Below are 16,900 nucleotides of genomic sequence, written 5' to 3'. Positions count from 1 at the left end.
AGTCACATGTTTTATGATGACTATATTTGGATTAGGTCCAAAATACTTAAGACAAAAATTAAGACCTGCCCCTTAAATGTGATGTCCTCAAGGACTGTATTTTGTTCATTCCCAGTAAGAAACTTAATTTGTAATCTTGAAAAAACAAGGCTCTCTTAATTGTTATCAAAATAACACACACACCTTTGTCTCTACTTATTAAGTAATTAATCTTGGTTTATTTAAAACTACAAATGAAATGCGTGTCCTGTAACGTCTATAATGTCCTCAGAGGATGCTGGCTGAAGATGAAAGATGGACTGCAGAAAAATAATTAAGTTCAACAGAGTGATACACTGAGCAGACAGGATTTATTATATACATCTGAGACACAGTAAACAGGAAAATGCAATAAATACAGAACCTAAATGTGTGTCTGTTATGAAAAAAATGTTGCATGTGTTTAAAATATTCATGTGATAAAATGTCAACAAAATGTGTTTTAAAGCAAATACATGACAGTGTTAATGTGAAGGCAACATCTATATTTAACAATGACATCGATGTGAGTTCTACATTATATTGAGAAAAGCTAACACTTCTAACTGTTGAGGAGCCATACAGACACCGTCCAAGTGTTGAGCTAAACACTAATAGTGTTCCATCATGTTTTGTAATTTTGCTGTGTGGTATTTTATATTCACAGAAGAGGTGAGGATTCCGGTTCCACAGAGAATTGGGTGAAGTTATAAATGAATTCACCATGACAGTTAATAAATGTCACACAATGAGCACTCTGTAGCGCAGTGATTACCAGTGTACCCTTGTGTAATACTTTTTAATGAGATGTTTGCACAGCAACCACTGTATAAAGCTGTAATCTGAGTGTAATCTCCACAATCCAACTGCTGCCCGTGGCATTTGGAGTGTTAAGGGGGGGATGGGACCTGAGAGATCATCACATGACACACCTCACTGTCAGGTTGAGCTAAGTGGTTGGCAGCTCAGTGTGTATATAATGTTGGTCTACTGGCAATGACGACACAGAGAAGAAAATAATTGAGCATACTTTTGATGGTAACTTTTGTCTTTTATGTTGTTATCCAAGTACTTTCCTCACTGAATTTCATTTACGTACATTTCTGAAGTCCCTCTGGGTCAGGAATCTCTGGTTGGCATTGTTGCTCTGTTCGCTTTAACTGTTTTGATGCAAACAGTCCAATCTGTTTGATGCAAGCGTTTCTGACTGAACAATGTGTCTACACACAGACATACCGACATGATGACATAACGCATCATACCATAGACCACGGAGGCATAACATTAAGGGAGAAAGATGCGAGTGCTGTAACAAAGAATGAAAGAAGAAGAAGAAGCAGCAGGATAAGGTCTTGTTCAAAGAACGGTCAGACCAAAGGCTTTATCTGATCATCACTGTCTCACACAAAGGCCTCCTTCAGCCTCCTGTCCTGGTCTGTGGCCAAGTCCCCTCAGGAACCAACACCATGAGCACAGTGTGACTCAGGTGAGGAACACATGCTGACCTGACCTGAACACAAACACATACTCGCAATACGCACTGGTATATAGAACCACACGCAATATAAACTTAAAGAGCATTCTCTTGTTCTCAGTTAATTCTCTTGACTGCCCCTCCTCCCCCCTCTAAACCTCCCTCCTTCCCAAAAACTTGCTTTATTAATAATGTTGCTGTATAATGCTCCCCCTGCTGAAACCCTGCAAGGCATTCCTCCAAGGCTTGTTCTGACATTGGCTGATTGCTGGCCTACTTATACCCAGCCTTTCCAAACCTCTATGTGGGGGATCATTGTCCCTCATTCCTCCAGGGTGTTTTTTTCTTAAACAGTGTCTTCTTTGAACCTGTAGCCAAGTGAGGCCTTTTGAACCAACGGCTTCACACTTGGCATTGAGAAGCTTTATAAAGCAGAACTCATTCCCGACAGTTCTTATCTATATGGCAATTTATTTGAATTTGCTGCTGTTCTGGAGCAAATTTGCTAATTTGCTCAATTGGAAAGGCTTTGAATAAAAAAGAAACTTTTGCTTGAAGGCTGTCTGAGAAGGGGATCAATTGTAGACAACTGTCTGTGCTTCACACAGTCGCACAGAAATTGCTTTTCGACACTTGTGTGCCCTCTGGCAAAGTGAGGCTTCAGCTCTGCATGTCACACCTACCTAGTTGTCTTGGAAGCAGGGGGCTTAGGTGAGGCAGTGGAGCTCGGCTTGGTGGGAGTTGCAGAGGCAGGTTTGGATGCTGGACAGAACAGAGAAAAAAGTTAAGAAAAATACAAAGAATAACAAGTACAGTTTCACATAGATTTGTAGTCTATAGTATACTGTGACATATATCACAGATATAGGTCAGGCAGATATATCTCTCATTCATATGTGCTAAGGATCTAGGGCAAATGCATTTCTAGATCAGCAGCAGCTACTCTGGCATGTCTAATATGTGTGTTGAATCCATCCCGTGTGCATCTATCCGCATGTCATCTCATTACAATGAACACTCCTCATTAGAGTCGGAGCTGTGAAAACGTTTCATGCTGCACTTACTGTTTCCCAAACTGCCTACTTTCTCAACTATACTTGTGTTTTCACTGATCTCTACTTTTTGTTTGACATTTTCACCAACCTGGGGGCTTTTTAGCCGCAGCCGTGGTGGTGCTAGTTTTGACGCCATTAGTAGTGGTGGATGGTGTCTTCTTGGCCGCCGTTGTTCCAGTCATTGATTTTGCACCATTGGTGGCAGGGGCAGCCCCCGTGGCTTTCTTCTCACCCACTTTGCTGGCAGGGCCTGTTGGTTTTTTGGCGGGAGCTGTGGTTGGGGTGCTCTTTTTCACTGCGGCAGACGGGGCTTTCTTAGCCACTCCGTTGGTCTGGGGCTTTGACACGCCATTTGCGAGGCGGCTCTGGGATGCGTTGTTGGGCCGTGGGCCAGTTGTGGTCTTGGTTGGGTTTGTGGTACCAGGTTTTGTCTTGGCCGCAGCCTTGTTGGTCGTCTTGGCTTTGGAGTCTCCTGACGCTTTGTTGCTGGTCTTGGCAGCTGTGGTTTCCTTGGACTGCTCCAGCTGGGGTTCCACCTGGCCTGTCTCTCCTGCAGGTTGCTGTGGCATCGCCTCCTCTGCTGGACTGGCTGCCTGATTGGGCTCCTGTCCCGCGGCTGGTGCTGCCTCATTCACTGGATTGGATTCCAGTGTTTCCATTGGCTCCATTGCTGCCGTGACAACCCCATCCGGCTTCATCTCCCTCAGAGTGGTAGTGGTCCGTCTCTGCGGTGCAGGTCTGATGGACTTAAATCTCACAAGATGGGTACAGGTCTACAGGCTTTCCAGAGACAGTGAGGTCTGGTCTGGAGAGAGAAAAGAGAAGATACAGTACAATACAGTCAGTCAACAGCAAGACCAGACATGAAAAGCAGTTTGTTGTGTCTCTGATCGGCAGGCAGATCCCCAGGAATGTTGTTAGATGACGCGATGGCTCGGACCTGCTTACAGCTTCAGCATCTCACACACAAAAATACAAACACAAGTACTTTATGCAAATACTTTTATCCAGTTAAATTAATTTAAGGGCTTGGGAATATATCAACATTATATCATCATCATGACATGAGACTATACATCTTCTTAAATTTGGCATATCTTTACATTGTAATTTGGTGTAACATGTTGTCTGTCCCCATTTCAAAGTCTACAATCCAAATTAATGATGATTTATCAAAAATCTCACTGTGTTAGCATTTTGAATTTAATCAAAAATATTATTATTCGATTTATATTCGATTTTGTTGCTCAGTCGGATATATTGTTTATTGCAATAGTCTCAAAATATCACAATATTATCTACAGACCATATTACCTTAGTCTGTAAGTGTAGGAAAGAAAAGGAACGGGATCTGCCATAATATTGTATAGGAAATTGAAGTGCTGCATAAACCTAGAGGCAGCCTATCTAGGACAATGTAAGACATAAGCATAAACAGAGGCACTCATGCAGAAATACATCACAGCTTCATAACTTGTGCTGGGAGGGAAACCTCAGGACAAACGACTGGATCAACACATTTTATGATCAGCTGAATGTGTGTACTGTCTAAGGCAGCACAGAAGGAGGGGACATGTCTACTGCAAAAACAACACATTCTACAAATAGCCTTCTTTAATGTCAATGCCAACTGCAGTGCAGTGGCAAATGGTCCCCTCTGTGAAACTAAAAACTCAGTGACACACTTGGCCAGCGTAGCTGCTACGGGTTGGCTTCTTTTTTCTTTTTTTTAAAACTCGGCACAAAATGGCATCAGACGCACTAGTGTGGAAGACTAGTTTTCTGGGATAGGACACTTAAGGGAGTTCAAAAAGCTTTGGCATGCAAATTTCACACACATACATCACACATGTATGTACAGAATGTGACACCCGTACTCATGTTAAGACACGCAACTTTTTAATCTTCACACACATGAGAAAAGCTGAATACCTGCTTCATGCAACTTGGCATAGTAAGAAAACACGGGAGAGGTGGGAAAAAGGCGAGGTTGTATTCGTTAAGTGGGTCAACGCGTGTATAATAAACTCAAAGACAGTCAGACAGCTTGACTCATGGGTCACAAACAGAGCAGTAGGGGACGTGAGCAACTGAGGACAAGAAGTGGGACGTGAGGCATACGAAGCCTGAAAAAAGGCAACCATCGGTAATACAGGCTGTCATCCATTGTCAGCATCAATATGAGACAACTTTCTTATTTTGTTTCCTTAGCTCATCTGAAATGGAAGGATGAGAGGAAAAGGTTTTTTTACAAGCAAGGAGGGAAGTGGGGGGAGTAGCAGGAAACTGGCTTGTCAGAGTTTACAAACAGAGCGAGGAGGAGGTACAGGAGGCTGACTGGTGAGACAAGCGCCGAGGAGACACGGGGGCCAGCCCAGAGGAAGAGGCTTGGCCTGTGGAGCATGGGAACAGAAAGAGAAGGTGGGACAGAGAGACAGGGAAAAAAACAAGGCATAAAATGAGCTCACTATTGGCTGATGTCTGCTGATCTAACTCTAAAATCCAGACATTACTAGTCATCCTAGTTTCCACTGACCTAAACTTGAGTGCACACACTCACTGTCCTATTTCTAGAGGACAGACATCATCTTTATGCCGCTAGCTTGCTGGAAACAATTCCTGCACACTCTTCCATGGCTTTCTTTCCCTCTTCCGTCATCCTTTACTCATCCTCTAAACTAAATCTCACATGTCAAAAAGGCCCTCTTTCTTTCTCCACTGATCCCCCTTTCTCCTTACCATTTTCCCCTCCTCGATTTCTTTCCTTCCCCCACCACGACCGCTCTCCGTCCATCCCTCTGTTCTCTGTTTTCCTTTGCACAGATGGCCAGAGCAGCTGAGCAGGGCCAGAGGGGGAGAGAGAGAGCAACTGAGCTACATATATATAAATATATATTAAAAAAATAACAGTGTGACCCAAACAACTCACAAGAACCGATACACACAGCTAGTGTGTGACAGGCCGCCACCCAAAACAACTTGGAGAGGCTGAGAAAGGGATGACGGGTAGCTGCGAGAAGCCATCCGTGCTGCACCCTTCGGTCGCAAGGGGTTTTTAAATGCCAGTGAGGCTGCAAGATGCTGACAGTTGGCTTAATTATGTCGACAACAACCAGTCACAGACACCAGTGTGAGTGAGGGCAGGTGGACAGAGACAGTGTCGAATCCAACACTGTTTTTATGTTGTATGTTTCTGAACAACCTGCATTTCCTTAATCCTCTGCACCCATGCCTCACTTCACTCTCAGGCATGAAGAACTAAATAAATAGAACAAAATCTTGGAACTAGCCATTTACTTTTCCCCTTACTTCTGCTACTCTATGTCTGTAAAGCTTTCCATTTTTCATGTTGCCCATAATAATGCAAGTTACAAATACTGGCAGATTTATCACTAGTACTGTTTGTACTTTTTGACACGAGTCCTCTAGTTCAGCCAGAATAGCAAAGGTTGTGACAACTGTTGCTGGCAGATTTTATCAGTTTATAAACTGTGATTCGACAATTGCAGTTTTGTAAAGGGGTTTAACAAACAGTCAGTGATTTAATCCCCCATATAGCTACAGCCTTGAACATGTCACAGGAAGCTATTCTAACCATCTTTTAGCACATGATATATGGGGCTGACTGCATCAGTTCAGCAACACATTAGGCCTCTCAAAGTTCAACAAACTTTTTACAAACTTCACCCACTTGTTGGTCTGAAATCTCTAATCTCTAATGAAGCACAACACTCTCCACTCTGTACGACTCTGTATTGCTCTCAACACGGTGACCTAATTTGACCAAGCAGTGAACCAGGAAATAAGATTGTGTCCAAATCACTATTCCCTCCTCTCTCTTTCAGACTCTGGTGTTCTTGCCACATTTACAGATTTAAGCATCTGGCCCAGGCTGTTCCTCTCAATGCTCCTCTCCAAAGTACCAAACACTGATGTATGTGTGTGTGTGTGTGTGTGTGTGTGTGTGTGTGTGTGTGTGCGTGTGTGTGTGTGTGTGTGTGTGTGTGAGAAATAAAAGTGATAAATCCTGATTGCACGCCACAGCCAGAGGAACATTTCTCTTTCTCCTGCAAATCTCCAGACAGCTGTGAGATTGCCTCTCTCTCTCTGCCTCTGCTGCACGCTCAGCCGGCCCTGCGTCATTATGACCATCAGTCAGCGGTAAGCATAAACAGGCTGGAAACCAGGGCACGAACACACTTTAGAAACATACTTTTTATCTACTCTTCACACAAACTGGAGGTGGAGGGGTTTTGAGACAGTCTCAATATTTCAGCAGCCAGATAAACAGAAATGTCGGTGTATAATTCATAGCTGGTTTGCTGCCAAAGTGAATTTCCCACCCTGGCACTCACCCCTTAACGCCCCAGTGATCCCGTACATACATTTCTCATGATTTTACCTTTCTCAAAGCATTTTCCTCTCCACTCCAAATTTATTTAAAGCCATGACGCATATTTTTCCATTTATAAGGTTATCTATAAGGCCATTTGGACTGATATAAATGTAATCTATGTATGTTGCAACAGCTCTAAATTATCTTAAATTTCATCCCCAATTACTGTCTTCGGCACTCCCCACTGAAACATCTACCTCATTAATGTTATTACAGGTTTTCATTAAATGTAATTAGACTGACGAGAGTGATTCACTCTCTAACAGCACTTTCAATCAATTACTCTCTTGCCCTCACTTTTGTGAACATGGAAGGAGGCTCAATCCTTTTTTTCCCATGCAGACACTGTTCCGTATGCTTTTATAACATCCAAGTTAGCCTACTCAGAGTCTGTCAAATGTATGCTTGAAATGATAAAGTGACTACACACTAATGCTGAACCATGTTTTCTAAGAGCTACCTACAAAAGAAGTACAAGTTAAATTCTTGAATAATCCTTCAATTCTACTTATACATGGACAATCTTGCTCAGAGAACCCACACTTTTTCCACCCGCTGCTTCACATTTATATGATTACACACATTTGGACCACACAGGCACAACTCTCCATTATCGACTAAACTGCATCACTAAAGCAACTGGAGTTTAAATGTTTTGCTGGTTCATTGGCATCTGAACCGCAGCTGCTGATGGTGCATTTACAATACTCAAGGGGGTTACAATGGGATCAAATTATCATACATTACATACTGCTGTTTAAGACTGAATATGGATGGACCAATTCAGTCTCAGGCATTTAGACCATCTTTTCCCAGGTAAAATTCACCTTAGTTCCAAGGGTGTTTTTATAGAACATACAAGGTTAGACCCAGATTGGCAGTAGGAAATCCTCTCTTACACCATCTCTGGTCCCACCAAAGGGTACAACCTAGGCTGTAAAACACAAGCTGCCTTTTCCAACCCATTGGGGAGAAAGTGTAGTCAGTGACTTGTGAGGTAGTTCACATTTCCAGGAGCTGATTCTAAACAGATGGCTATGTCCGCTACATTAGGTCCATTTAAAAAAAATTTAAGGACAGCACACCGTGTGGGAGGTTATGAAATGGCCTTATTTGCTGATAGTTTCTGGTCAAGATACCACAGACCGTTTTTTTTCCTTCAACTAAAAACAATAGCAAGGGATAACAAAAAGTATTAAGTGGAGCAGGAGCCTTGCACTGGTATCCTTAAGGGTTGTCAGTTTTTTGGGGGGTATAATCGAGTGTAGTTGACTTTGCAAAAATGTGTTTTGTTGGTCTTCACAATGGGTCCAAGTCATGCGGTCGCAGCTTCCAAGCAGCATCCCACTCCGAATTCCCTGCAAGCCTCAATGATGAGCTACACAGTCAGTGAGAACAAAGCAAACCCACACAAACACCAAAGGCAGCGGTCAGAGCACAGGGTCAGAAAAGACCAGTTAAGGACTGAGTTAAACCCCCCATCCTCACCCTCCACACACACACACACACACACACACACACACGCACACACAATGTTGAAATTCTGATAACTAATCAGTCATTCAAACTGCCTGATCAGCTATGTCCGATCCATGCTCTTGAATTGACTAATTACTGAAAGGGTTCATTTTAAGACATACAAGGTGTTTTTCTTGTTTGTATTTTTGTATTTTAACAGATTTTGTAAACTTTGCTTTAAGGCAAACACTGCACAGTCTATTGCGGTCATTATTATTATTATGCCTAACAAGCCTCGAGCAGTAAGCTAATGATGGGCAAGGTGAGATCATCCTCCGAGGCATCATCCCTTCCTAATACCCACACTGGGACATTAACAGGAAGTGTGTGTGCTCATACTAGTGTGTGTATCCCTGACACACAGCAGTGTTTGGGCCTATATTGTCAATATCTGGAAGGCATCCAACTCCACTGAGGGATCTCAGCTTTTCTGACTGTCTAGACACAAACATGCCGTTCTTGAATAATCAGGTCATCAGCATATTTAAACAGAAAACTACTACTTTGACCCCCTTTTTGCTTTAAATACAATCCACTACTGTGTGTGTGCAGGGGGGTGCAAAAACATGCCTGTTTACAATACAGCAGGAGGTAACATTTAAAAAACTGCTGACAGGAAAACCTTCCGAAATCTTTTGAAATTAGTGCAAAGGGTAGCTCTGATTCATTATACAGATTAAAATTAATGAGCTAAATGTTAAGATAATGTCAAATGTGCTCTCGGGCTGTGGTGTGCGATCAAGTCTGATCATATCCACTGTCGATTCGAAACAAGAGACTCCTCGCCTTCTCTTCACAAAGGCCTAAATCAAAGTGCCCCCACTCACTCCTTCACTTCAGCCAACCAACCATCCAAGGCCATGTTTGAATCACTGTGGTATTAAGTCGGCTCTGCTTTCACAGTACACAACTGTGTACACACACACACACGCACACACACACACATATGCATTCTGTGAGCCTTCTTCCATCCCCGGGGCCTACTCTAAATAGTAGTCAAAGAGAGGGATTGTGGGGGAAGGAGGCAGTGACGATGGGGGTGGGGTGGCAGTTGAAGATGGTAGAAAAGATGCAAAAAGAAAGTGAGCTTTTGTACACGATGTAGCCATCCGCTAATACTGACATGAACTTGTCCAAGCTTGACTGAAATACTCAAGACACAACTAATGCCATAAAACCGTAGAGAGTCAGAGCAGAGACGTCGGCTGTGAGGGGAGAGGATGTGAGCAGGTCGGCTCTGGTTTTTTGAAGGCAGTTTTAACAAGCACTGAGTCACCTCTGACCCCATAACTGGCAGCTTTTATTTCCAGGAGCAGCAAACATAATATGCTTAGCTTCACTGTTTGCTCTTTGACACTGTTAATAAACCATCCTCTTTCCACCATGTTTCATATAAAAAAAAAAATACAAATTTGCCACCTCTTTGACCCTTGTTATAAACAAATATGTGTACAAAAAGTTGGATAAGCTAGAGCAGATAATAAATAACACAACACCAAAAAAGCTTAAAGACAAGCTAGCTGAAAAAGTCCACTGGGGACCAACTACAACCATAAGACTTGTGGAACGTTATGTAGTTAGTTTTGATGCTCTCCACATTGACTTAAATTCCGTTTGCTTAGGTGGTGGTTAAACAGCTCATGTGTTGCACCTACCATGTGATGCAAGGGAAAATGTGATGTATAATCATATAGTCAGTTAAAACAGGTACATTCTAGCACTGTCTTGATTGTCTTTGCTTCAAATATGTGTTTGCTTAGTTTGAAACTTAGAATATTGGTCTCAAACATAAAGGCTACGCATTCTTACAACTGGTAATGGCTTAATGTCACTTCCTTTGCTGACTGATTCAACTTACTTAAATAAATCAAATTAAAACATTTTCATAAACTGTCTGACATTATTGTTCTTCCTTTCTTGTTGCCATGTAAAATGGAACAACAGCTCCAAACAACTGTGCAAGCTTTAAGTAGCACTGCTTCAATAATTCAGTGCTTTCTTGCCTACAGCATCACTTCACATTGCCAAGTGGGCTGGTGGAAGTGGCCTCAGAGTGGCTGGAGTTTTAGTTGTGACTCTGACAAAAAATAAGATACGGCAGAAAGTGAGTATGATTTTGGGCACATGAGTGTGTGTGTGTGTGTGTGGGTGTGTTTTTGTATGTGTGTGTGTGTGTACATCATTCGTCCTCTTTATAAGGAGGAGAATGTCAGATTCAAGACGCCACATGCTGGCATGAGGCCTGAGATTCTCTATTCAACCCACTCTAACTCACAACAGTAGTCTCAGTCAACTGTCCACCCCATTTAAAGCTACTTAGACCCATGGCTTCTATGGTGCTGGCTGGTGGTGGCAACTATTGGAAACTGTCCAGTCCACAGACAATGCAAATGACGTGTTTATCATTATTCAACCATTAAAATAAACATTAGCAAACTTTATTTCATCATGCCCTCACAATAAAATAATTTAAGAAAGCAACTGGATTTTGAACTTTGCAAACTGCACAGCCCAGTCACCAGAATAAAAATCTGGCATTTCATGTTTCTGCAAACCAGGGAAAAGTTCAAATTTGTCTTGTCATGTCACGTTCACATTACAGTGAGCTTACTAATTCAGATGGCTGCCAAGCACTGCCTAGCGAGAGATCTTTGTTTGAGACAATGTGAACCCACAGAATATTTTTAAGGAGATGTCTGCATCCTTTCCAGCCATGTTTGCAGACCATAGGCACAGAGTTGTCACAACATAAAACTGAAAACTGAGCCGAAAGATATGTAAAGTTTCAACATATCCCTAGTTTGCAGAAACGTACACTGCCAACACTGCTGAAACAAAATGCTGAAAGAAAGATTAAATTTGGATGGGTTGGCACCCAAAATCAAAACTAAGGTGGACTGACAAAACAGTCCAGCATCAGTACAAACAATATTTAATCAGAAACTAGAAGGAGGGTTTCAGACAGACAGACGATGACTGGCAGAGGGACAAATGCAAGAACATGAGTGCTATAGCAGATTGGCGGGGCAAGAGATCCGTCTTCACTTCTTAGAGAACTGAATCAAGAGTAATGATGTGCAGCAAAGACAACACGCTGCTTAATGTTTCATTTACTCTCTGCCAAACCTTGGCAGGACACCAGCAACAGACTAACAGCTGCAACAGCTACCATCTCTCATAGACGCATGCTGTTTGAACAGGTAGAGTGCTGGAGTTCTCTCTGCAGTCAATGAGGACATTTATTTCAGACTGTTAACTGTCAAGTAAAGCCATGCAATCTACAAAGTAAGCCTCGTTATATAAGAGCAGAAGTCCAGGGTCACAGCAAACAAATTCACATCCAACACCATTTCTATCTACCATCACTGCAACCACCTACTCTTTCATGACACTAAGTGGGATGGTTACTCTGCATGTCACCGCCTTTTCCTCAGCTTCAGCACACATCAGTACAGCTCACTGCTGAACCACAGAGGAACCTGAGTTCTCTCAGAGCTGTCCATTAGATGCTGATTTTTAACATGTCCCTGATGAGGATTTACATAAATCTGGAGGAAGAGAAATGATAGGTGCTATAAGTGGGAATCGGAAGAGACGCTGAAGGTACACGACAAGCAGATAATTCCAACTGGGGGCTGCCAGTGGTCCCGCTGTCTTCGTCCACTTGATGCTAATCACAACTCACACATTCTCCAAACACCCCCGACCTAAGGTCAGGAAACCGCCTCTGTCCTGCACACAAATAAACTCCAAACAAAGCCTGCTGCTCTCCATGGCATTCCCCACAGACTGTGGGAGGGCTGAGCAAGTGGGGAGGGAGGGAGAGAAAGTGAGGTAACTAACTAAACTAACTAAACTAAGAGGAGCAGAGGGGGAGACAGAACATAGGCTTCAATCAAAATGTTGTTCAGAATAAATGTCAAAAGTCTGGCAAACTATGCAGTCCTGTATCTTTATCCACAGTGACTGTTGCAATGTTACTTAAGTCTTTGTTGTCACTTCAAGGTCCATTATTGTTGCCCTACTTTACTCGTCTTTATGCTGCATGCTTTAATGTGTATTTTTAGTTGCAGTGACATTTAAATAAATCTAGCAAATAAGAAATTAGTTTTGCAAGAAACAAAAAAATGCTACATAAACTACTGCTGTATTTAATCTACTAACCCAAAGGTTTATGATATTTTATGATACGGTTGCATTTTGACTCCCAAAACAAGCAGAGGTGACTTTTTTCAGCTCAACAACTTCCATCAGTAAGGAGGGGCAACCTGTATGCATCCTGAGAGATTAATCCAAGGGCAAAAGCACCTGCTGCTATTCTTTGATTTCTCTCAGTGTACAGTTATAACTGAGATCAATATGTTTTCTTTACCCCCAGATTTTCTCTCATCCAGACAATGGTGGAGTTAAAATGCACTTGGGTATGAAGACTTCAAGATAAACCATTTAGAAAAATATGCCCACTGTCATTAGTTATCCAGGCCAACCTCTTGCCCCCGAGTGGGACCACAACAAACAAACAAAAACACCAGTACCCCCACATGCTGATTGTTGAGTGAACTCCTGTGTGCTGTACAGTACTGTCATTCCTACCAATTGATTCCCAGTGGGTCAGTGGGCTGCCGGGAGGCTCAATAATACAACCAAGCCAGAACAAAGACCCCGCTGAGAGGAAGCAACAAGTATGTCTCCCTGTTTGCTGGCTGCTGGTGGGTATGTGAACGAGAGAGAGACAGAGAGAGAGAGAGAGAGAGAGAGAGAGAGAGAGAGAGAGAGAGAGAGAGAGAGAGAGGGAGAGAGCAGCAGATTGTGTGACAGACACCTGGATCACAGAAACATGTGATCAGATGCTGGCACTAATCCTAAGGACTCTTTAGGGATTCAAACTAAGATTTGACAATGTCCTCGAGTGATAACCTAACGGAAATTAAGAGATTACAAATATGCGCCCAATTCTCAAACAAAATTGTCATTGAAATAAAATAAATCAATAAAAAGACGAGTGTGACTGCTGCAAATGGCAGAGAATGACAATGCCCATCACAGTTTAGGGCTGTGCATTGTGTGTGCTCACACCACCGCCCCTCCCTCCCACAAACACCAAACAAGCCGATGCACACAACACACATACAAACACTCAAAACCCATCCTTCCCATGGTGTGTCCAGGCCCGGAGAAACTCGACCCCCTGGGGACGGGGAGATTAACACATGACAGAGCTTGTTAACCCTGGACAAAGAGAGATGCTAATCTTGTACATTGGGCCTCGATGGCCCTCGAACAGTACACAGACACAGCTAGGGGGACACAGAGAGAGAGACAGAGAGAAGCCCAAGAAAGACGAGAAAGAACGAGGGAGGGATGTGCAACAGTAACAGAGGCGTCAGTATGCCCCAGAAACTAGACAATACGTTGGGGAGGCAGGGCTGGAGGGTCCGTCAGCGCCGAAACAATAAGGGCAGAGACAGAGCCCAACTACAAACAAGGCCCCAACGGCGAGGGCCCTTGCAACAGCCTGGCTGAGCTCCACCTCCTGCAGGGACGACCAGCAGGGCAGCGCAGAGCTCAACTCTGGGGATATTGATCAGATGGGAGGAAGCCAGGAGCCAGGCATGCAGCTCCACAGATGGATAGGACAGGGAAAGAGACAGAGACAGAGGAAGTGCATTAGGAAGGCAGGTTCCTCTGATGCTGTTAGTTCTCTCCCCTGGGAGTTAAGAGAGACAGTAGTGACAATATAAAGAGAGGATGGGCAGAGGGAGGGGAAAGAGGGAAAGAGACAGTGGGCAAGCAAGGAACAGCGGGACAACAAGAGAGACAGAGGACCTGACCGAGTGGCAACAGGGAAACTAAGGCTAATTTGTAACTTGAAGAGCTGCTGGATCATCTCCATAATGGGCCGTCTGCCCACAAACAAGCTCCTCTCTGGGAGTAAATGAGATCAGGCCAGCCCAGGACCAGCTGGTGGCTTGGATCAATGACGGCAGATAGAGCAGATACAGAGACGAAGGGAGAGGGCAGAACCGGGGCATCTGGACAGGATGGCAGAAACACACCCGAGAGGCCTGGGCTTTCTCTCTCTGTATTTCACGCAGGGACACACTGACGCGTGCACCTAAAGTACAAGTGCAACGACTGCATCCGTAAGAGGATTATTTGCTTCTGTTTGAAGTGGAACAAGGCACGTTCCAGATGGAATCTGATCCCTCGCAGGACGGCACACTGGTTGGACGGTTGACCAGATCGGCACCTACTAAATACTGCTTTACACGAACAAACCACACAACTGGCCCTCAAAACACCACAAAATGTGCCTACTAACTGCCAGAAAATTTTACCAAACCCACAGCAACCTTAAAGACATACATTTAGCACTTTAGGGAGTTCTGAAGATGCATCTTCACTGTAGCATTTAAATACACTGACACAGGGTTCCATCAGAGTTAAGCGTCACCTGGAAAAATGAAATAAATAGGCTCTAACAGCTGCCTATGGTAAAGGGAGTTTATCATTCTGTCAGCACCAGTGTCTGGCACAAATGCCTATGATTCCACACGTGGATATAGCAAGGGCAGGTTGGGTTTCCTATGACATAATCGTGACCACATCAGCATCTAGACCAGAGAAGTAAACGTACAGCAATGTCAATGTAAAGAGGGACCCCAAGACACAAAGTGCCACAGGTGATAGAGCAAACCTCACGACTGACACAGCAGTGTCAGTTTGCGGCCCCATTTCTAACATCTCCAAGGCTGCATTAGACCAAACAACTGGGCTCTGCTACCACAATTTGTGCCATGAAAAATTTGGTCCTGAAGCCTAGCAACAGGGCTGTGAACCATGTCCATTATCCATCCTCCCACCAGAGGAATTCAGAGCGTCCGAACACAGCAAATTACTGCAGCTGCTGGCAAATACAGCCTCAAAACCACACCGCCAGTTGCCAACTGCATACCCTGACAACTGTGACAACCAGAGCTGCTATCATGACTAGGAGCATAGGGGACAGCAAACTTTATCTCCGTTTTATCTTCGCTGTTGTGCCGGTGGCAGTTTCCTCTCGCCTCAATCTGCCAGAATACAGAGGAAGAAATTCAGACAAACGCAGTTTCTGGCCGTGTTTTGATAATCTCTGAACAAGAAACTATTGTTTTGTTGTTGCCACGGATTAAAACAGGACTAGAGATGATGGTGGCAATTTTTAAAGGCGTCATGAAATGCACGGGTCATGCGTTCAGGCTCAAAAAAGCCTGATGACCAGAAGCACAGGCTTGCCCTTGTCACAACTGAGAAGTTCAGAGCTGGGGGGGATTTCATTCTGACTCACACACCCACCCTGCACCCGTCTTCAGGCGAAGGGCAAGCTGCAGATGGGGCTATTAAAGGGACAATCATCTCCCCTCTCAGGATGGTGGTGTGGGTCGAGAGGCCAGCTGGGGGCAAAATAGGTTATTTGAATTTAAATTGACCTAAAACAGAAGCAATTCAAAGGCGTTCTATGCGAAAATATTCCATGACAAGGAATGTTATTAAAGTGGCCCCTATTCTAGTGTTGCTGTTAGAACTACAACTTACGATTGTCATCATGTTATCATTTAATTGGATTTAGAGCCAACTAACACTTAGTTTCATCATCTATTAATCCAACAACTAATTTTCTCAATTAATTAAGTGCTTTGTGCGTTTATCAAATATCCAAAAATAGTGAAAATTGTCCATTATAATCTCCAAGAGGCCAATGTGGCATATCAAAACTGCATGTTTATCTGACTAATAGTCCAAAATCTATCATATTCAGTTCTCTGTATGACAAAGACAAACACTAGTACTCACATTTTATCAGCTGTAACCAGTGAATGTTTGGCATTTTTAGTTTACAATTACTAAATATAATAATAACTGATGTTATTGCTTTTAACATCATGAATTTCAATATATAATTAACTGACTATCCCAACTAAAATTACCACTATTAATCTACTATGATCATTGAGCAGCTACGTTTTCAGTGTCTGCCCCCTCTTTGTATGTCAGACTAGAGTAATTCAGATACTAGCAATGAGCTCTCATTCTTACTGCGATGGGCGGCTAACACTGTGGACACACACACCCTTGCTTCTGGCTCGACCAGCAGAGCGCAGACCTACTAGTGACAGGAGACACAGTGATACATCCTATCAAAAACACACAACAATAAAGAAAAGATGTAACTTTGTTCCATTCCTCGGTGGAAGTAAGACTATTGTATGAAAACCTTTTTTTGTTTTTTCACAATTAAAATAAATGTCTCTGTTCACTCAAATACACTTTCTGACAAATCATCTCTCCACGCACACACACATCGCCTCAGGCAGTAATCCACATCCTCCTTCTAACAAGCTTTATAAGACCATCTTAAATAACTTCATAAAAACACAATGCGGTTTTTAATGGCTGCTA

General features: G+C 43.2%; 1 protein-coding gene across 2 annotated transcripts in view; it reads right to left on the bottom strand.

The window, feature by feature from the left end:
- The window catches only part of wu:fb95e10 (proteoglycan 4), a 30,029-nt gene that overhangs the window by 11,386 nt on the left and 1,743 nt on the right, over nucleotides 1-16,900 (bottom strand). The window contains exons 2-4 of one of the 2 annotated variants that reach the window (XM_037088388.1): nucleotides 5,287-5,383; nucleotides 2,636-3,352; nucleotides 2,176-2,254 (exon numbers count right to left, since the gene is read on the bottom strand). In XM_037088388.1, the coding sequence (XP_036944283.1) occupies nucleotides 2,176-2,254; nucleotides 2,636-3,245 (689 nt within the window). In that variant the 5' untranslated portion in view covers nucleotides 3,246-3,352; nucleotides 5,287-5,383. The remainder of the gene's footprint in view (nucleotides 1-2,175; nucleotides 2,255-2,635; nucleotides 3,353-5,286; nucleotides 5,384-16,900) is intronic. The other variant, XM_037088387.1, reaches the window with a different exon arrangement.

This window comes from Acanthopagrus latus, chromosome 23, assembly GCF_904848185.1.
Source record: "Acanthopagrus latus isolate v.2019 chromosome 23, fAcaLat1.1, whole genome shotgun sequence".
In the NCBI taxonomy this organism is placed as follows: domain Eukaryota; kingdom Metazoa; phylum Chordata; class Actinopteri; order Spariformes; family Sparidae; genus Acanthopagrus; species Acanthopagrus latus.
Note: the sequence above shows the minus strand (reverse complement) of the source record. Positions and strands in the feature narration are given on the sequence as shown.